General features: G+C 50.9%; 1 protein-coding gene across 2 annotated transcripts in view; it reads right to left on the bottom strand.

Annotated features, from left to right (window-relative positions):
• The window catches only part of ANKHD1 (ankyrin repeat and KH domain containing 1), a 1,109,311-nt gene that overhangs the window by 126,602 nt on the left and 960,072 nt on the right, over window positions 1–22,637 (bottom strand). For both annotated transcript variants that reach the window (XM_085617924.1, XM_085617925.1), the window contains exon 31: window positions 5,280–5,531. In XM_085617924.1, coding sequence (XP_085474050.1) covers window positions 5,280–5,531 — 252 coding nt within the window. The remainder of the gene's footprint in view (window positions 1–5,279; window positions 5,532–22,637) is intronic.

The following is a 22,637-nucleotide window of genomic DNA, read 5'->3' as shown; positions in this document are numbered from 1 at the left end:
CAATGAGGAACATCAGGTAGGCTCCGCAAAAGGTCCCGGGCCTCCCACGTGAACGGAATCTCAATAGTCGCAGAGTCGTCAGATGTCAGGCGGTGAAGAGCTTAAGGGATCGCTCTCTCAGCGCCTTCGTTGCATGGTATGGCAGTCCTCACATGCTTTGGAGTTGCGTCCTGGCTCAAGCCACCACAAACACACAAAGTCTATCACCGACATTTGCCGTGAAAAGCCCCACATGGTTTAAAACCATCTGGTTTCTTAGGGGACATCCTCACACAAGGAGAACATTTTTTGAAAAAGAGTTGACAAAGTGAAAAAAGGGCATTCAAAAAGGGAATGAGGAAAAGCTCAATCTGGATTAGCGCTATCTGGCGTGGAAAGGAAAGAAATGATGTCAGCGCACCGTGGTGGTGCCTATATAGTAATGAGCACGTCACTTACAGAGTGGACAACATCTACGTGGAACTTAATAATGCCACCTACCGGTGTGCAGGGGTACTGCTAGACAATCTGCAGTCTGACGCCTGGAGATATTCTAAAGTAAGGAATCTGTGGCTAGATGAAGTCTCTATCAGATTTATATTTCAATGGTAGGAGGTAAGAGATGCAATTAAATTATTGCTTTGCCTAACAAAGCCCATGGTCCAGATGGGGTCACAGGTGATCTTTTTAAACCCATTGTTGATCTTTGGGCACCCTTGGTTACGCAATATCTTAACAACGCTGTAAAACGGGGGTTTCCTGCATCCTGGTCTCACTTGGTAATTGTTCCCGTGTTTAAAAAGGGCTGTAGGGAAGACCCGTGTTGTTATCGACCTATCCTTTTGTTCGATTCTAAAGTGAAAATTCACGGACAAGCAGCCGTAAACCATTTGCAACTTTGGGCTAATGAACATAATGCTCTTTCCCATATACAATATGGATGTCAGGGGCCGGTGGCCAATGCCTCAGCCTTTACTTAAGTTGCTTCAAAATACACAGTGGCCAAAAAGGACACACTTTACTTGGCCTTCATGGACTTTCGCTCCACTTTCAATAGAGTGAACAGTGATCAACTCTGGACTATACTGGGTTCCACAAGGGGTTAAGTGGGATATTTGGCTATTGAGGAACTTCCACAGCAATTTAACAGCACCAGATAGCTAATGCTAAGGAGGAGAAATGCGCTCAGCACTTTAGTTTGAAAAGGGGCGTCTGACAGGGAAGTATTTTAGCTACCTTCTTATTTATTTAATAGTCTCAAATCTATTTTACTTAAACATAGGAGGCATATGCCGATCACAGGGAAGAGAACTTTAGCAGCTCTGCTTTACACAGAGACACTGTTCTCATTCCTAGAACTGCTATTGGATTACAGCAACTTTTAGATTCCTTTGTTATGTCATGGACAGCTTGGACTTAAAAACCAATGTAAAAAAAGTCACATGTTATGGTAAAAGGACCTAAGGTTACAAAATCCAGGAATTTGTTCGTTAAAGGCATCTAACTCAGTAAAGTGCAGTTGTTTTCTTATTTTGCGATACTATTTGACTCTGCTCTTAGCTGCACCCCTTTATTGAAACAGAAACGATTAATTGTTGGGAGGTCCACTGATTGCATATTTGACTTTGCAAGGAGATTAGGTCATAAATCCATTGATGCTATGTTAAGAATATACAATGCAAAGTGTCTCTCAATTATGTCCTATGGGTGAGATTTTTGGGGTTATGTTGCTGCACCAAAAAATGATGTTAAGAAGACTGCTAACCCTTCCACCAAGTATTACTTTGGTCATGGTCCATGAAGAGCTGGGAGTTACAACTCCTCCCACTGATATTATGGCTTAATGTGTGGTTTAAACCAGAGGCTAATATGAATCTGTTAATTTTGGGTGATTGTTCTTGGCCTTGACCATATTATGTCCATAACTTGGTTGAGACACAAAGCAGAGTTTTATGCTCTTAGGTCGTCCATATATTTTTTTATTGCCCCAGTTCCATCACCAAGGCAGACATAAAATGGACATCTAAAGCTTTCTCCCTCTACAAACATCAGAAAATTAGATGGGAGCTATGACCAAACCTTTGGTTAGGCAATTTTTAATTGTTAAAACAACCCAGTTCATAAAGCCATATCTTTGTTTTGTAATATCTAACCATCATCGCTTCCTTTTGACATGATTTAGGATGGACTTTGCCGACAAGCCCGAGGGGGTGGGTGAAGGATTCAGACTTAGCTCCCTGTCCATGTAATAAGGATTCCAGAAAAGGCACCCTACATGACACCATTTTTTGCCCCATGTCTAGCACTTCCATAAGTCTAGCCACTCTACCACAGTCCGCCACTCCCCCGGTGCAGGACCATAAACCGGAAAGGGCCTTCCCCATCAGCCAGCTTAAGATCTTTTAGGCCCGCACCTCACCTCTGAGGGTTGTGGTAACTCCCATGCACTCCAAGAGTCGGTGTCCCATGTCACATAAGCACCCAGCTTGGGGCCCAAGTCTGTCCAATAGTGGGACCACTCTGCCACAGCACATGTGGGAGCAGGCTAGGCCGCGACCCCTCCTCCACCAGCACAGGCCCCGGCTGTGTAGCCTCTCCTTAAAAGCACCAGTGCAGGTTAATAAGCCCAGTGTTCGGTGTCCCCTAATCTGTCCTTGAAAAGGAACATCTGTGCTTAATTCAGTGGACTAGTATTAGACTACTAATCAGCCAGCAGAGCCTCCATGCAGTTTTCATCCAAAAGTCACAAAATTGTGACACCACACAACTGATGTGTATGTTCTTTAACTGTGCGCAGTGTAGTCTGGGCGTAGGGTGTGGTATTTGGCATTTTCTCTCAACTATTGGTCAATGATGATGTTATATCTGGCTCCATCAGTAAGGGCTTTAGTGAGACATCAGTGATGGAATTTATGAGGTCATAAGCAGCTCATAGTGGGGATATAAGTTATAGTATGCACAGCTTACCATTACCTAAGGATTTCCATTATAACCATAGCATCAATAACTATAACTTGATTAAGGGATTTCCCAGGGAGGTAAAGACAAATGGCAATTTGTTATAAGAAAAACAGAACCCTAAACAGTTGTTTTTGTTGGTTTTTAATGACAACCTGCTTCCACCACACCCAATACAGCTGCATCAGTGTTCTTTAAGCAGAAGGACTTATCATAGGAAAAGCTCTGTACCATTATCACCCAAAAGAGCAGTGCACAGACTTTGGCTATGTGCAGGGTTCCCCGGGCACAGTGCCAGCCCATGTTCCCACCCAAACCTGTTGAGCATGGCCTTCAGCTGTGAGCAGAGAACTCTTGGTACTGGTATTGTGCCAGCCTTGTCCTACCAAAACCACTTCAACAAAGCCTCCAGCAGTGATGTGACTGATCCATCCTACAATAACCAGCCATGCACAACATTTAGCAGGGTATAGTCTGATTTGTGTACAGTGCCTGACCACAGCACAACCATAGGCTATTCACTGACACCTCTGAGCACAAGGTCGGGCCTATGGCCATCCCTTGTGCATAGTTTGCGACCCTTAAAAGAGACATTTTGCACCTATGACTAGGCACTACAAAGACCTCATGCCCCACTGCTCGCTTCCCTTGGCCATTCGCATTTATACCCTGGATTTTCTCTCATGTGGCCACAGGAAGACCCCGTTGACCGCACAGCATCTTCAGCATCCTGTATCACTTGCTCAAGGACTACTCCACAGAAGTCAAGGGCAAGGGACCACTGACCAAGGAACTGGAATGAAGACTATATCTTTTTTTTTGCTAAGTAACTTTTTCTTCTGACATTGCTGAACCCCTTGACTGGCTCCATGCCAGAGTTGGTCTCCCAAAGTAACTAGGAGTAACCGCACTCCACTTTGACAAAGTGTTGTTGAAAAAGCTTTTTCGTATCAAATTTGTTGAATTTGCAAGTGCGTGTTCGCTGTTAAGTGAAAAGTCTTGGTTTATTGTTCCTTGTAAAATCTATATCTCAGGAACCCTCTAGTGGATCTTTTTCGTTCAGGTGTCCATAAATTCATAAAAATTGATTTTTTTTAATAAACTGGTGTCAATTTCTTGTGTCAAGTTTTTCTTCTTCAATTGTTTTTGTGCTATTTAAATTCTTTACATCTGTTCCTTTGTTGAAGCCTGACTGCTCTCAGCCACAGCTACCCATTGTTGAGTTAAGGTTTGACAAACAAAACCTGACTGGTCCTTAAGGGGTTGGAAGTTTATTACAAAGGGATGCTTCACACCCACATCATATAATATACCTTGTTTCCTCACAATAGGGTTGTGGGCAAGGGAACGAGGTCCACACAAGGAAAGGAGGGGTGGGTGGGAACAGCAAGGACGAACAGAAGAGGAACAGAGTAAGAGACACAGGAGAGAGCCAGCATAAGCAAAAAGAGGGGACTATATTAATAAAGTAGTCCCTCATGCAGTTCAATAGAAGCACTGAAGTGGAAGCGGAAGGAAATACTCAAAAAGCTAATAGCACTAAGTGAAAGATGAATACTCCAGTGGCAAAGCAAAGATGTGATTGACAAAGTCTCAAGCAAAATGGCTGAAAGGGGCAGGTGGAGGAAAGTCAAAGGTTGAAACAGGCGGACCCAAAGTCCAGTCTATATGTATTATAAGCAACAGGTCTGATGAAAGGATGTGTTGTCAAAATCCAGACCTTAAAAGTTCAATTGGCATATCAACCCAGAGACCTATAGAGAGGAGAATGATTTCCTCTAGCCTGCCATTGAATTGAAAACTAAGCCAGCCAAAAACAACCCTCTAAAAATAAAGTTCCAGTGAAAGATAGCAAGTGCAGCAACGTTATAATATGATTGTTTAAAGAAGTCTAAAATGAACAAAGATCCTTGCCACAAGATGTAAGGTAAAAAATGCATGATAACCTGCCTTTGAAGGGAGCTGAATTCAAGCTGAATCCACAGAAATAGCTGCTATTTGGTCCTTAAAATGAAAGTGTTCAGCTTTAACATATTGGATACTGAGGTTTTATTGATTTAATGCTACACACGTCTTTCCCACGGTTAAGACAAAGGCACTCACAACCAGTGCAACCCAATTAAGGAAACTATCATGTGAGTGAAAATACAGATGAAACAGTTGCCAAATCGATACATCTCCTTTTTACTTTAATAAACTTAAAATTAAAACCCTGGTATGTTAATTAGAGCTTCACAATGATGGGTGCTGTATTTTGTCATGGATGTCTCAAAAATGTATGGGAGATAAACAGTTTAAAAATAATATTTTGTTATATTTATTATTTGGTGCAGCAGACTTACCTGATGCACTGTTTACTCCAAAGGACCAGATACCACCATGACCAACTGGAGCACTAAAATTGTTTCCTACTGGAGTCGGAGTTGCAGAACCACCTTGTCGAATGCGGGCAAGTCTTTCTGTTCCGATAGGAGGTGGGACCTTTCTGTCATGGTTTGCATTATTTGCCTTCTGTGGTCCAAGAGGTGGAGGAGCAGAAATAGTTGACAGAGGTGAAGGTGATCCAGAAGCTACAGACACAACAGGTGACTCACCTAGTGACACAATGTTACACTTTACTGGGTTGAGAAAACAAGATTGCATTTTATTTCAATTCCATTTAATGCTGCACTAGATAACGAAGCCTGTCTTACTCAAAATTCAAATACATTGGCACCTGTCAGACTGAGCATTCAAGAAGAGAAAATAGAACACTACAAATGAAATGAGAAAACAATTAACTTAACTTTTAGTTAGACAATAGACTAAGAGAAGCAACTCCTAATATTTGACTGACTAGCATATTTCTAAAGTCGATGTAAGCAAAAACCTGATATGATTCCAACATAAGTAAAGGAGTAAAGATAAGGATAATGTTACTTACCCAGTAAGCATCTGTTCTTGGCATGTAGCACTGTAGATTCACATGCTTTGCATACTCCTGCCATCTAGTGTTCGGTCTGGATGTTTGCAAGTTGTTTTTCTTCGAAGAAGTCTTCAGTTACGAGGTAGGCGACTCCTTTTGGTGATAGGGCGCATGGGCATCGACTCCATTGTTCGATTGTTTTCCCGTAGAGGGTGAGAATGGAGTTAATAAGTAAAGAATAGGGATGTCCATGCATATGTATATAGAGTAAGAGAGAACTGCAAGAGGTATAGGTCAGGGAGGGGGGTGGGCGCATGTGCATCTACAGCTCTACATGCCAAGAACAGATGCTTACTGGGTAAGTAACATTATCCGTTCAAGGTATGTTAGCTGTAGATCACATGCTTTGCATTGACTATACAGCAGTATTCTTTAAAAAGCGATGGCTAACCTGTAGCTGTTGCAGTTGTCTGGAATAGTGTTCTAAGTACTGCCTGGCCCACATTAGCTTGTTGTCTCGCTAACACATCTACACAATAGTGCTTGGTGAATGTGTGTGGTGTAGACCATGTTGCAGCCTTACAAATGTCAACTATGGGGATGTTTCCTAAGAAAGCCATAGTAGCCCCTATTTTGCGAGTGGAATGCGCTCTAGGGGGCATTGTTAAAGTTCTCTTTGCTTTTGCATAACATGTTTGAAAGCATTTAACAATCTATCTGGCAATACCTGACTTGGATATGGGATTGCCCTTGTGAGGTGGAGCAAAAGCAACAAAAAGTTGTTTAGTTTTTACGAAATGACTATGTTCTTTCTATGTAATATAAAAGGGCTCTTCTAAGGTGTGTAGAGCGATTCTGCCACTGAATCAGGTTGAGGAAAGAATACAGGTAACACAACCAACTGATTGATGTGAAAGGCAGAAACTACCTTAGGTAGAAACTTGGGGTTAGTACGAAGAACCACTTTGACTCTGAAGTTGGAAAAATAGGTTCTTCTATGGTTAGTGCCTGTAGTTCACTCATTCTCCTCATTGAAGTGATTGCAATAAGGACAGCGATTTTCCAGGAGGGATATTGCAGTTCACAAGTATGCATGGGTTCAAAAGATGGGCCCATCAATCCGGTGAGGACTATGTTAAGATTCCACACTGGGGCCGGTGGAAGTCTTACTGGGATAACTCTTCTAAGTCCTTCCATGAAAGCTTTGATTACTGGCACTCGAAAAAGAGATAAGTGTTTCCTATTTTGTAGATATTGCAGAGAGATGTAGTTGGATAGAAGTGTACGCTAACTTTGACTGCTGCAAGTGTAATAGATAAATGGTATTTTTTATCAATGAATCAAGAGGATGGATGATGTGATTGAAATAGATAACAAAACGTTTCCATTTAGCTGCACAACATTCTCTTCTGGACTCTCAGATGATGTTCATACAGTCTGGTGGGAGATGTAGGTAACCAAACTATGATTTCAGGAGCCAGATCGCGAGGTTTAGTTGTTTGGTATCTGGGGGTCTGATTTCTCCATGGCTCTGTGTGAGGAGACTGGATGTGAAGTGCAGTTTTTGATGTGGAACTAATGACAGCTTCAACAGGGTTGTGAATCAAGGTTGACAGGCCCATGTGGGAGCTACCATGATCAGTGTGAGGGATGTTTTACTGAGCTTCCGAACCAGTAATGGAATGAGTGGGAGAGTCGGAAAAGCGTAGGTAAATATCCCTGACCAGTTCATCCATAGAGCATTGCGTTTAGATAGCGGGTGTGGATACCCGGAGGCGAAGTTTGGGTATTTTGCATTTTTGTCTGCGACAAAAAGATATATCCGAGGGAATCCCCAACTTTGAAAGTTTGGGAGGAGAACTTGAGGGTGAAGTTCCCATTAGTGGATTTATTGTCTCGGTCAGCTGAGAAGATCGGCAATCGGATTGTTCACTCCTGGAAGGTGTTCTGCTAGGAGATAGATTTTGTGGTGAATGGCCCACTTCCAAATGTCTTGAGCCAAGTGCGACAGTTGGAGAGAGTGTGTCCCCCCCTTGTTTTTTTATATAATACATAGCTGTCATGTCGTCAGTACGAACTAGGACAGCTTTGCCTACCAGGTGAGTCTGAAATGCTTTGTGTGCTTGAAATACTGCTAGCAGTTCAAGATGATTTATGTGGTGGGTTTTTTGCTGTTGACTCCACAGGCCTTCAACTGTGTGATGTTGAAGATGAACCACCCAACCAATGAGGGACGCGTCCTCCGTAAGCATTGTCTGTGGAGCTGGGTCTATGAAGGGCCGTACTTATGATAAATTTTGTGCAGAGAGCGATGAGTACGGCCGCTTACCAACACTAGATTGATTAAAAGACCCTGTGATTGATTCCACTGACTTGCTAAGCATTCCTGGAGGGGATGCATGTGAACCCTGGCATGGGGAACAATTATGATGCAAGAGGCCATCATTCCCAGCAGCTGCATATACACTGGAGCTGGTAGTGAGTTAGTGGGCTGAAACTGGAGAACTAGAGCCTGAATATTACATATTCTGGCTGCATAGGGGAAGGCTAGTGCCCTTTGAGTATCTAAAGTTACTCCCAGATAGGTTTGAGTGTTGGAAGGTTGAAGATGCGATTTCAACACATTGACTGTGAATCCCAGTTGGTGCAGTAACTGGAGTGTCCTGTGAGTGTGCTGGAGACGAACAAGTTACTTACCTTCGGTAACGATATATCTGTAAGAGACATATATTAGTTATGGATTACTTACCTTGTAATTACCCCCAGGCGTCAGACTGGATCCGGAGAAATTTTTTCATAGCAGTACCCATGCACGTAGATAGGTGGCGTCATTCGACTCCACGTTCATCGTCGTGGTCGCCAGGATGACTTTGCGGTATCTACTTAGACGCCGCCCTCGCGCGCTGACGTCAGTTCGCAGAACGGGGGGATGGGTGGGGCGATAAGGAATCTATAACTATATATGTCTCTTACATATATATTGTTACCGAAGGTAAGTAACTTGTTCATCTGAAAGAGACTATTAGCTATAGATTTCTTACCTTAGAATAGATACCCCAGCAATACCAACCCCGGAGGTGGGTCTGCAAACTAAGTTCACAGCAGGAGGTCCTGTAGAACAGACCGGCCAAAGAAGCCATCTCTCCGGACTTGAGAATCCAGGCAATAATGTTTGGTAAATGTGTGCAGTGATGCCCACGTGGCTGCCTGGCAGATGTCTTGAAGGGGAACTCCACGTCCCGAAGCAGTAGTGGCTAACGTCACCCTGGTGGAATGGGCCCGCAATTCTACCAGAGGCTCCTTCGTTGCCAAAGTGTAACACATTTTTAAGCAAAGAACGACCCACCGAGAGATGGTCTGTTTTTGAACCGTCCCGACCTTTCTTTGCGCCCACATAGCCAACAAAGAGCTGGTCATCCACCCGGAATGGTCTTGTGCGATCTAGACAGAAAGAGAGCGCACGTTTTGTATCCAGACGGTGGAGCCTCTCCCCCTCTTTAGAAGGATGCGGAAAGAAGATGGGCAAAGTGATGGTTTGACCAATGTGGAAAGAAGTAACCACTTTGGGAAGAAAGGAAGGTCTGGTTCTTAAGACAACTTTGCCCGGCTACTCAACAAGAAAAGGAGGCTTAGAGGACAGAGCCTGAAGCTCACTCACCCTGCAAGCAGAGGTGATGGCCACTTGAAAGGCAGTAAAAGTCCGAGAGGACAGTTATGTAATGGCTCAAAGGGCGCGCACATAAGACATGTTAGAACCAAGTTCAAGTCCCACTGAGGCATTACGAAATGAATAGGAGGAAAGAGATGAGCAATGCCCTTAAGAAACCTATTTACAATCGGGGACTTGAAAAGAGAAGGCTGATCAGGCAGCCGAAGAAAGGCTGAGATGGCTGAGAGATAGCCCTTGAGTGTGCCCAGAGCAGAGTCCTGCTAGGCCAAAGAAAGGAGGAACAAAAGAACCTCAGAAAGAGGGGCAGGGAAGGGGATCCACAGCCTTTTCTGTGCACCATGCCACAAACTTGTTCCATCTACAGGCGTATACTATCTCAGTGGAGGGACGCCTGGCTGCCAAGATAACATTACAGACTCCGGGAGGAAGGTCAAAGGCCGTCAGCTTTCGCCACTCAATCTCCACGCAAGGAGGAGGAGGCTGGACAGGTTCGGGTGGAGGACCGTCACCTGCTGCTGCGACAGAAGATCCTCCCGAAGAGGCAGTCGGATCGATGGCCAGCTGTAACAGCTCGGGATACCAGACACTTCGTGCCGAATCCGGGGCAACAAGGATGACTTGGGCCCTGTCGCACTTGATCTTCTTCAGCACTCTGGGTAGAAGTGATATAGGCAGAAAGGCGTATAGAAGACCGCACCTCCACTCGCGACGAAAAGCACCACCTAGCGAGTACCGCTTTGGAAATTCCAATGTGCAGAACTGAACGTTATCTTCAGTGGCGAATAGATCTAACCAAGGCTCTCCCCACTTCTGAAAGAGACCTTACAACAGCTCCGAGTGAAGACGCAATTCGTGATCCATCATGCACCTGTGGCTGAGTTTGTCCGCCCTGGTGTTCAGTGAATCTGCCAGGTGGTGAACAACCAGGGATATGCCCTGATGTTCCAGCTATGTACAGAGGCGAAGAGCCTCTTGACATAGGGTTCACAACTCCACCCAGCCCTGTTTATTGCAGTACCACATGGCGGGGGTGTTGTCGGTGAACACCTGCACTACACTTCCCCGGACAGAGGGAAGGACTGCCTTCAGTGCAAGACGAATCGCCTGGAGCTCCAGAAGGTTGATGTGGAGCCCGAACTCCGCCGGAGACCAGAGGCCTCTGACCTTCGCCTCTCCCATGTGGCCGCTCCATCCCAGAAGTAATGCATCTGTCACCACTATTAACTCTGTTTGGGGAAGGGAGAAGGATCTGCCGTGGACCCAATACTGGTTCGTTAGCCACCACTGCAGTTGGTGTGCAGTGCCCTACGAGATCTGGACGCAATCGTAAAGATTCCCCTGATGCTGTGCCCACTGGACCTTCAGGTACCTCTGTAGAGCCCGCATATTCCACCTGGCATGATCCACCAGCAGGATGCAGGAGGCCATGAGGCCCAGCAGCCGCAGTGTCATTCTGACCAAAACCCAGGATAGAGGCTGAAAGACCGGAAGCATAGCCCGAAGATCCCAGACTCGCTACTCGGAGAGTAGGCCCGAACCTACGTCGTGTCCAGAACCGCTCAGATGAAGAGGAGCTTCTGAGAGGGACACGGGTGTGACTTCGGCACATTGATAGAGAACCCCAGCAAATGCAGCAGGTCCGTCGTAGTCTGGAGGTGGGAGACGACAGGCTGGGGCGAGCCCGCCTTTAACAGCCAGTCGTCGAAATAGGGGAAAACTGGAACCCCTGACCTGCGCAGATGAGCTGCAACCATCGCCATCACTTTCGTGAACACCCGAGGGGCGCTGGTAAAGCCAAAGGGGAGCGCAGTAAACTGAAAGTGCTGGTGGCCTACCGTAAACCGTAGGTAACGCCGATGGGCCAGCAGGACGGGATGTGCAAAATAAGTGTCCTGCAAGTCCAACGCTACCATCCAGTCTCCAGGGTCGAGGGCAGACAGAACCTCAGCCAAAGTCAACATCTTGAACTTCTCCTTCCAGAGGAAGAGGTTGACGTCCCTGAGGTCTAAGATAGGACGCAGGCCTTTGTCCTTCTTGGGTACCAGAAAGTAGTGGGAATAGCAACCACGACCTTCTTCTGGCACAGGGACGTGCTCGATGGCTCTTTTGGCCAAGAGAGCCGCAACTTTCTGGCGGAGAAGGGCCAAGGGATCCTCCGACATGCAATGGTATTGAGGTGGCATGAGTGGAGGGGTAGTCTCAAAGGTGAGGGAGTAGCCCCTTCGGACGATCTGCAAAACCCACCTGTTCGATGTGATGTTTTGCCAGTGGGTGAGGTGATGGCGAATCCTGCCGCCCATTGGCAACTGGTGGCCCTGCAGGGTTGGACTAAAAGGGTTTGGAGGCTGCTGCAGAGGGGGCACTGCTGGACTAGCCCGCTCGCTGGCCCCCTGACCCACAATGCTGGGTCCTACGTCCCCGGCCGCGCAGAGGCTGAATGAACAAGTTACTTACCTTTGGTAAAGATATATCGGTAAGAAACATGAGTTAGTTAGATTCCTCACCTTAGAATATCCCCAGGCGTCAGGCTGGATCCGGAAAGATTTTTCGTCAGCAATACCATTACGCTTCGCTAGGCGTTGTCTGCGGCTCCGCGTCCGTCGTAGTGATCGCTGGGATGACGTTGGGAGTACTTAGACGCCGCCCTCGCGCGATGACGTCAGTTCTTGTACATACCTTTCCGCGCCAGGAACGCGGAGCCATGCAAGAGACTGACACTGGTGCCAAAAATCTAGGGCCCTGAAAGGGATGACCTCAACCTTAGATATCGGTTCACAGAACGGGGAGGATGGGTGGGGCGGTGAGGAATCTAACTAATGTTTCTTACAGATATATCGTTACCAAAGGTAAGTAACTTGTTCATCTGAAAGAAACACGTTAGTTAAGATTCCTCACCTTAGAATAGATACCCCAGCAATACCAAACCCGGTGGTGGGTCTTCGAACCAAGATCACACCAGAATGTCCTGGAGAACAGAACAGCCAAAGAAGCCGTCTCTCCGGACTCGGCTGTCCAGGCAATAGTGTTTGGCAAACGTGTGCAGCGAGGCCCACGTTGCTGCCTGACAAATGTCCTGCAAGGGGACTCCCCCGCCCAGGGCAGTGGTCGCCGCTGTGGCCCGAGTGGAATGGGCCCTCAGCCCTACAGTAGGTTCCTTTTTAGCTAAGGAATAACAGGCCTTCATACACAAAACGACCCACCGAGAGATGGTTCGCTTGTGCACCGCCCGCCCCTTCTTAGCGCCCACGTAGCCAACAAAGAGTTGGTCGTCCACCCGGAACTGTTTGGTGCGGTCCAGATAAAAGGACAGCACCCGTTTTGGGTCCAGACGGTGGAGCCTCTCTTCCTCTTTCGAGGGATGCGGAGGCGGAAAGAAGGTGGGCAGTGTAACAGACTGGCCGATGTGAAAGGCAGTTACCACCTTAGGGAGAAAGGAAGAACGAGTCCTGAGAACAACTTTGTCCGGATGGCCTGAAAGTAAAGGAGGCTTAGAAGAGAGCCTGGAGCTCACTCAACCTTCTAGCAGAGGTGATGGTAACCAGGAAATCAGTCTTAAGAGTCAGAAGACGAAGGGGACAATTATGAAGTGGCTCAAAGGGAGCGCACATCAGATAGGTCAATACTAGATTTAAATCCCACTGAGGCATTACGAAAGGGACAGGAGGAAACATGTGAGTAATGCCCTTGAGGAATCGAGAAACAACAGGGGATTTAAAAAGAGAAGGCTGATCAGGAAGCCGTAAGAAAGCAGAAATAGCAGAAAGGTATCCCTTGAGGGTGCCCAGAGCAGAGCCCTGCTGGGCCAGATAAAGAAGGAAGGAGAACCTCAGAAAGAGGGGCGGAAAGGGGATCCACAGCCTTTGCTGTGCACCATGGCACAAATTTGTTCCACCTGCAGGCGTATACCGATTTTGTGGAGGGACGCCTGGCTGACAGAATAACATTACAGACTTCAGGAGGCAAGTCAAATGGCATCAACTGCCGCCGCTCAATCTCCACGCATGGAGGTGGAGGCTGGACAGATTCGGGTGGAGGACCGTCCCCTGCTGCTGCGACAGAAGGTCCTCCTGAAGAAGCAGTCGAATCGGGGGATCGATCGATAGACTGAGTAGCTCGGGATACCAGTATCTTCGTGCCCAATCCGGAGCCACAAGGATGACTTGGGCCCAGTCGCGCCTGATCTTCAGCATTCTGGGCAGAAGTGGTATAGGCGGAAAGGCGTACAACAGACCGCAACTCCACTCGTGACGAAAAGCGGCTCCGCGCGAGTGCCACCTTGGAAACTCCAACGCGCAGAACTGCTGACATTGCGCGTTCTCTTCGGTGGCGAATAGATCTAACCAAGGCTCTCGCAACTGCGGAAAGAGGCCTTGCGCCACGTCCGAGTTCAGACGCCATTCGTGATCCATCATGAACCGGCGGCTGAGTTCATCTGCCCTGGCGTTCAGAGAGCCCGCCAGGTGTTGAACCACCAGGGTGATGCCCTGATGTTCCAGCCATGTCCAGAGGCGCAGAGCCTCCTGACAAAGGGTCCACGACCCCACCCCGCCCTGTTTGTTGCAATACCACATGGTGGTGGTGTTGTCCGTGAACACCTGCACTGCACATCCCCGTACAGAGGGAAGGAATGCCTTCAGTGCAAGCCAGATCGCCCGCAGCTCCAATAGGTTGATATGGAGCCGGGACTCCGCCGGAGATCAGAGGCCTCTGATCTCCGCATCTCCCATGTGGCCCCCCCCATCCCAGGAGGGATGCATCGTCACCACCACATGCTCCGGTTGGGGTAGGGAGAGGGATCTTCCACTGACCCAATCGCGGTCCATGAGCCACCACTGCATCTGTCTTGCAGTGCCCTCCGAGATCAGGACGTGGTCGGACAGGTTGCCCCGATGTTGAGCCCACTGTAACTTAAGGTACCACTGCAGAGCCCGCATCCGCCACCTGGCGTGATGTACCAGCAGGATACAGGAGGCCATCAGACCCAGCAGCCGCAGCACCAACCTGACAAACTCAGGATAAAGGCTGAAAGATCGGAATCAGAGCCTGAATATCCCAGACCCGCTGCTCCAGAGGATAGACCCGGAACTGCGCCAAGTCCAGAACCGCTCCGATGAAGAGGAGCTTCTGGGAGGGACTCAGATGCGACTTCGGCACATTGATGGAGAACCCCAGCAAATGCAGGAGGTCGGCCATAGTCTGGAGGTGGGAGACGACTGCCTGGGGCGAACCCACCTTCAACAGTCGTCGAGATAGGGGAAGACTGGAACCCCTAATCTGCACAGGTGAGCTGCGACCACCGCCATCACTTTCGTGAACATCCGAGAGGCACTGGTGAGGCCGAAGGGGAGCACGATAAACAAAGTGCTCGTGGCCTACCGTGCACCGCAGGTAACGCTGGTGGGCCGGCAGAACGGTGATGTGGAAATCAGCATCCTGCAAGTCCAATGCTACCATCCAGTCTCCAGGGTCTAGGGCAGCCAGAACCTGAGCTAAGGTGAGCATCTTTAACTTCTTCCGGAGGAAGGCGTTGACGCTCCTGAGGTCCAAGATAGGGCGTAGGCCCCCTTTGGCCTTCTTGGGAACCAGAAAGTAGTGGGAGTAACAAGCCCGACCTACTTGTGGGCCAGGAACGCGCTCAATGGCCCCCTAGGCCAAGAGGGGCGTAACTTCCTCCTGCAGAAGTCGCAAGTGATCCCCGGACATGCGGTCGTACTGCGGTGGCATGGCTGGAGGGGTCGCCTCGAAGGGAAGGGAGTAGCCCCTTTGGACGATTTGCAGCACCCACCTGTCCGATGTGATGGTACGCCAGTGAAGCAGGTGATGGCGAACTCTGCCTCCCACTGGCGTGGAATGGGCCTGAAAGCACGGACTAGGAGGGCTTTGAGGCGGATGCTGTCGGGGTGGATGTGGACTGACCGGCTCATTGTCCCCCTGCTCCGCCTCGGCAGAATCCACGTCCACGTTGAGGCTGGTTCTGCGGCCTGTGGCTAGACGGACGTGAGGGGGCGCCCCTTCCATGGCCACGAAAGAGGCGAAAAGCGGAAGTTTGCAGGCGCGGGACCGAGAGGCCCAAGGACTTGGCCGTAGCCCTGGAGTCCTTAAAGCGCTCCAGCGCACTATCCGCTTTGTCGCCAGAAAGGCGACTGCCATCGAAGGGCATGTCCATGAGGGTGGTCTGGACATCCCCGGAGAAACTCGTGGACCTCAGCCAGGCGTGGTGACAAATCGCCACCATGGTCGCCATTGCCCTGCCTGGCGAGTCCGTTGTGTCCAGTCCACATCGGATTGCATGCCGTGCCGCATCCCGACCCTCGACAAGAGCCTGGGTGAGCCGTGTCCGGGCCTCCTCCGGACACTGGGGCAGCAGGTCCTCCACCGTATCCCACAGGGTGTGGGAGTAACGGTCCAAAAGGCACGCAGTGTTTATAGACCGCAACCCCAAACTAACGGAGGAGAACAGTTTCTTCCCAAACTGTTCCAGCATTTTAAATTCCCGATCCGGGGGAGCGGACGGGAAGGAGGTCTGGGAGGTAGAAGCCTGGATAATCACACTCTCGGGCGTGGGGTGCATCGATAGAAAACTGGGGTCGCCCGGTGCAGGGCGGTGGCGCCGGGCCACGTTCCGGTTCACAGGAGGAACTGTGGAGGGCTTGGACCAGGTGCCCTTCAGAACATCAGACAGTGCTTCATTGAACTGCAGCAGAGGCTCCGAGGAGCTTGCTGGCAGTTGAAGCACTTCAGCGAGGAGATTGGTCCTCACGGCCACAGCAGGCAGTTCCAGCCGAAGGGCTTCGGCCGCCTTGCGCAGCACCACAGAAAACGTAGCAGCTTCCTAGGAGAGATGAAGCCAGTGTCAGGGGAGGTATCAAGACCACTGGCATCCCCCAGTTCGTCTGCCCAGTACTAAGGTAACTGGCACTGCCGTACCAGTGGGTCCTCAGACCTATCCCAGTCGTCACCGTCACCAGACTCCTGGCATACAGGTGGAAGGGCCGGAGTCGGGCAGAAGATGAACCTGTCATGCATCGACGTCGGATACGGCGCCGGGCGGCACCGCTCCGACGCCGGGCCCGGACTGGGACTAAACCGGGGAAAGGCATCATCCAAAGGCGGCGCCGGGGGCGGCACCGGAGGGGTCGGCGCCGGCAGAGGGGTCGTACGGTCGACCGGGATCCAGGCCTGCATCCAGCAGGGGCCTGCGCCGTCGGGACCGGAGTCGACGATGGCACCGGGGCCGGAGCCGCCGGCTCGCTAGGCCTCCCAGTCGAGCCCGAAGGCACCCCGGCAGGCGCCGACGGCAGAGCCAGGCTCCTCATGGCCACAAGGAAATCTCTGATCTATGCTGGAGTTGCGTCAGACCCAGGGACTGGAGGGTATGGGGTCGGACGGGACTCCTGCGGCTCCGACGGAGCCGCGCGGGTGGTGCCACCCGAACTCTCAGCTGAGTCACGCGAGGGGAGTCAGAAGAGCGGTGTCGCTTCTTCAACTTCTTACTGTGCCTCGACTTACCTGAATGCGAGGACCCCGACGAGCGGTGATGGGTGCGGAGCCGACTGCCGGATCTCGAGCAGCTTGCGGGACCCCTCTCGCCTAGCCTTCGAAGTCAAGGCCCGGCAGTCGAGGCACGACTCGGCATCGTGGTCGGCCCCAAGGCAATAGAGGCACCGGCGGTGGTAATCCGCAACAGACATCAGTCGGTGACAGGCGTCACAAGGTTTGAAGCCAGCCATCCCTATCGGTACCAGAGTCTAGGTCGACTGGAAAAGGAACCAAAAGAGTTCAAAAAAGTTTAGTCAAAAAATGACTAAAAGGGTATGCTCTTCCCGGATCGGCGCTTACTGGCGCGGAAAAAAGAAGAACTGACGTCAGCGTGTGAGGGCGGGGTCTAAGTACTCTGACGACGTCATCCCGGCGATCACGACGCCGACGACGGACGCGGAGCCGCATATTGCCCACGAAAAATCTTTCCGGATCCAGCCTGACGCCTGGGGATATTCTAAGGTGAGGAATCTAACTAACGTGTTTCTTTCAGATAGTTTGCGCAGGCTTGTGGCCCTGGGCAAAACGTGGTGTGGCACCCCTTCCATAGCCACGAAAGGGGTGAAAAGCAGACTGCGCAGGCCGGGTGGTAGCGAGGTCTAAGGATCTGGCCTTAGCCCTAGAATCCTTAAAGCGCTCGAGGGCCCGATCTGCTTTGTCGCCAAACAGGCGAAGAGCATCAAAGGACATGTCCAAAAGGGTGGATTGGACATCGCCCAAAAAGTCAGTGGATCTCAGCCAGGCGTAGCGTCTCAGGGCTACCGTGCGGAAATCGTTCTGCCTAGCGAGTCGGCGGTGTCCAGCCCACACTGAATGGTGAACTAGGCTGCATCTCTACTGTCAGCAACGGCACGGGAGAGTGTGGCCCGGGCCTCCTCCGGACACTGTGGCAGAACCTGCACAACCGAGTCCCAAGCTGGTGGGAGAAAACATCTTCTTCCCAAGATGGTCCAGCTTTTTGGATTCCCTATCTGGGGGAGCAGTAGGGAATGCACCCTTGGATGTAGAGGCTTGGGACACCAAGCTCTCAGGGGTAGGGTGTTGGGAGAGGAAAATGGGGTCGCCCAGGGCCGGGCAATGGCGTCGGGCAATCATCCGGTCCACAGGAGTCCCTGTGCTGGGCTTGGACCAGGTGCCCAGAAGGATGTCCGTGTGGGCCTCATTAAACGGCATCAGGGGCTCCGAAGAGGTCGCTGCCGGTTGAAGCACCTCGGTCAGGAGGTTAGTCCTGACTGCCACCGTAGGAAGCACAAAGTTTAAGGCCTCAGAAGCCCTACGCAACACCACAGCATAAGAAGCACCTTCCTCCATGCCACGGTAGGGGAAAAAAGCATACCAGGGACTGGTGAGGTGTCCAGACCACTGGCATCACCCAACTTCTCTCTCCAGTCCGGTTCGTCCACAGAACCCTCCCAGTCCTCCTCATCCTCACCTGGTTGCCACTCAGGGCGATAGGAATCCCCAGGACAGAACAGGGGCACAAAAGTACCCATCAGCGTTGTTGGTCCAGTACGTGTCCATGTCGAGGTGGAGGACGGGGTCGACGCTGGCTGGGGGCACAACCGGCGTCGGAGGTGGCGGAGCTGTGGACATTGGATTCGGCGCCGGAGGAGGTGGAGTAAGGTCAGCCGGCGCTGATCCGGATCCAGGCCTGGATCTTTGGGGGCCCCTCGGCGCCAGGGCCGGAGCTGCCGGGTTTGAAGGCCTAGAGCCTCCAACCGAGTCTGCGGGGCCCGAAGGCGCGCAGGCAGAGTCGCTCTGCCCAAAGATGGAATGGAGGCCTTAGTAAAATCTACAAAGTTGGGCAGGGGTCGCTCTGGCTCCTGGAAAGGGAGGGAAGCTCGGAGCCGACCCAGCTGGCTCCGCGGGCAGAGGCGCAGGCCCGAGCACCATCCGCCTCCCGGTTCGCGTCTGCCGATGGACGGGGAGAACGCGAAAAGTGACGACGCTCCGTCACCTTCTTTTTGTGCTTCGACTTACCCGAAGACTTCGATGACGAGTGGTGGTGACGACTCCGTGACCGGTCCCGCAACCTCCCTCTCGACCAAGACCTCGAGCAGCGCAGAGCACGCTGCCTAGCCTCGAGAAGCTTTCGGGACCACTCCCGCAAAGACTTCGGGTTCATGGCTCGGCAATTAGAGCACGACTTCGGGTCGTGGTCGCGCTCCAGGCACCATAGGCACACAAGCCTTGAGGTCGGCCTGACGTGGCATCCCTAGTGCACCAGGAGTCAACACGACTCAAAAAAGAAGTTGACATAAGTCGAAAAATATCAGTCAAAAAGTGACTGGAGCTAATGCTCTCCAGATCTGCGCCGGCTGGCACGGAAAAAGAATGAACTGAAGTCAGCGCGCGAGGGTGGCGTCTAAGTAGATAACACAACGTCATCCTGGCAACCACGACGCCGATGACGAACGTGGAGTCGACCGACGCCACCTATCGATGCAAAGGGGTACTGCTACGATAACATTTCTCCGGATCCAGTCTGACGGCTGGGGGTAATTCTAAGGTAAGGAATTTAGAAATAATATCCTCTTTCAGATACTTTGGATACGTACTGGCTTTGATGAGCCAGTCATCCAAGTAGTGGAAGACATGAATGTGTTGTCGTCTTAGGTGAGCAGCGACCACTGACAGGCACTTTGCAAAGACTCTGGGAGCTGTGGTGACTCCGAATGGGAGTACTTTGAACTGGTAATGATGCCCCTAACGCAAATCTGAGAAATTTGTGATGAGCGGGATGTATTGAAATATGGAAGTACGCGTCTGTGAGAAAGTGCCATCTTTCTTGCATGGTATGCCCCCACTTTTTGCTGAATGTACTTTGACTGAGTGTGCCCTCGGCTCCTGCCAATCGGTGCCCAGGGCCTATGTTCCTTCCCTAAAACCTAAAACCCAAATTGGCAAACCCTGGCCACATATCAGCCCCTGGTAAATGGTACCCTAGGTACCCAGGGCCTTGAGACCAGGGAAGGCCTCTAAGGGCTGCAGCACTCATTGTGCCACCCTTAGAGGCCATGTACCCTAACACACACACATACTGCCCTTGCAGGCTGAGTGTCTGGGTACAAGACAAAACAAAGAGTAGACATGCCACACATCCCTGTGTGCCATGCCCACAACCTACACTGCCCTGGCATACATCAGCCACCCCTCTAGCTGGGTGCATGAGCCCTGTGCCCCTACAGTACCCAGGTCCATTCCTGAGCACTGTAAGTGCAGTGCTGCCAGTTAAGAGTATATGGTGGTGGGAGCTCGTCAAACACAAACTCCACAGCACCATAATGGCAACACTGAAGACTGAGAAGTTTGGTATCAAACTTCTCAGCACATTACACCCGCACTGATGCCAGTGTGAGATTTAATGTACAAAGCACAGCAGAGGGCATCTTGGAGATGCCCCCTGAAGCCTAACCGACAATCCACGTCTTGTCTGAGAGGCTGCCTAGGCTGCCACACAACAGACATGTTGCCGGGCCCCTGGGTGGAGAGCCTCCCGCTCTCCTGGGCCTGCAACAATGCACATCCTGGGCGAGGTGCTAGGTCTCCTCCCCCAGGATGGGCAGGGGGAAGCTTCAAAGGCATGCCGCCTTTGTGAGCTTCTCCAGGCCACTTGCTGTACTCAGCAACTGGCCCCCACTGGTTCTGACCCCCACTCTGGCGGGAAGACTGGCCGTAAACTCCAAGTAAGGACAGGGGATGTTGCAGCCCTGCTAACCCCACCCCTCAGGTGGGGGAGGCGAGGTGAAGCACATTTCCGGGCTCCTGTCATCTTGAAGCTGGGGACCCCAACCCAATTAGGACTAGGCCACTGCCCCCCTCCCACAGGAGAGTGGCAGGATAGGGGGTGTGTAGGAGAGTAGGGTCTGCTTCCTATGGTCACCCCCACTTTTTGCCTTTGCTTTACTGGTTTTCGACTTAGATGTGGCTGTGGGCCTGCTAATCAGACCCACAGCCCAGCTGTTCTCTCTCTAAATTCATACTATGTACTTTAGGTACATAACCCAATTGGTAAGGATCACCTTATGAGTCCCTGTACAGTGTACCTTAGGTACCCAGGGTATAGGTGTACCCTAGGCCTACCAGGGGCTGCAGCATGTAGTATGCCACCCCTGGCTGGCCTCCCATCATGACAACTGGCTGATCACTCAGCTGGGGCAAGGTTGTGTAATCACCCCTTGCTTAGGTATAGTATTCCTATACCTACCTTATATATAGACACATGGGTAACCTGTAAGCCACTCCTATGGCAGACCTTAACAATCCTGGAGGCAGAGTGCTTGGTAACAGGTGAGATGGTGCTCTAGCATGAGCTGAGCCTGTCTGCAGCTTTCGGAACCATGTCCTTATAGCTGTTCTATGATATCGCCTACCATATACTCCTAAAGTGCCTTATAATCCTCACGGTTATGGTAACTATGGTTTGGCTTTATCAAAACATGTCGTGTAAGGTGTCTAACACTTTGGAATACTACCCCCACACCATTTCTGGTGATGAGGATAGTATTCCCTCCTTCTAGAGGGAGAAGACATGTTAAAATCCTACTTACCCGGTTAAAGTTAACCAGAGCCCCAGCATCACAAAATGGATGCTGCTGCCACGGACACAAGTCTGACCTCCTGCTGCTGGGAGTCCTTCCAGTGAGGGAGGCTTGGACAATAGGTTTCCTGCCTTGGGAGGTGCTAGCACCACCCCCGACAGGACTTAGTGGATTGGGGCAGGGAGGGATGAAAGAAACGAGACACTGCCTGGGGCACACAAGGTGTCCCATGCATAGCCCGGTTCAAACCGGTGCTCGGGCACTCCAGCCCCAGCGCGAAACTGGACAAAGGGAAGGGGGTGTAACCACCCCCCTCCCTGGTCCCACCCATAGGAGGGACCTAGCAGGTAAACCAGCCCCCCAGATTAGTATAAGAGTGGGAGCTGAGTCCCTAGGACCTTAGATTATCCTGAACTGAAACTAGGCACGAAACTCTGGACCTTCGACATTCGACGACAAGAAGACTGAAGAAGCTCCCTTGTGGCCAAGGAGTGTCCACAAAGCAAACAGGCACCAACAAGCGACCTGCCGTTTGCTTTGCCCAAGTTCTACGAGGAACCGACTGCAGAGCCCCACCAGCGCCTTGACTTCCAGACTTCTCCGACCCTGATCCACATCCACAGCAGAGCTGAGATCCGTGGAGGCGACGAGAGACGTGGGACCGGCTACCTGGGAAAATTGGCGAGTAGCTTCCAGAGCAGCTTCTGAGGCATCCTCGAAGTTGTGCTCTGGGGATTGAGAAGCCCCAAACCCGAGCACCATCTGCACCGAAGATCAGCCCTCCACACTCCACGAGTTCTGCGTGGGGCCCTTCTGCAATTTCCTGCTCGACGCGTCTGTCCGGTTGCTGGCGAACAAGTTACTAACCTTCGGTAACGATGTATCTGTAAGAAACATTAGTTAGTTAGATTCCTCACCTTAGAATATCCCCAGGCGTCAGACTGGATCCGGAAGATTTTTCGTCAGCAATACCCCTTGCGCGTCGCTAGGCGTCGTCTGCGGCTCCGCGTCCGTCGTCGGCGTCGTGCGCCGGGATGACGTCGTC

Source organism: Triturus cristatus, chromosome 7, assembly GCF_964204655.1.
Source record: "Triturus cristatus chromosome 7, aTriCri1.1, whole genome shotgun sequence".
NCBI classification, from domain to species: domain Eukaryota; kingdom Metazoa; phylum Chordata; class Amphibia; order Caudata; family Salamandridae; genus Triturus; species Triturus cristatus.
Note: the sequence above shows the minus strand (reverse complement) of the source record. Positions and strands in the feature narration are given on the sequence as shown.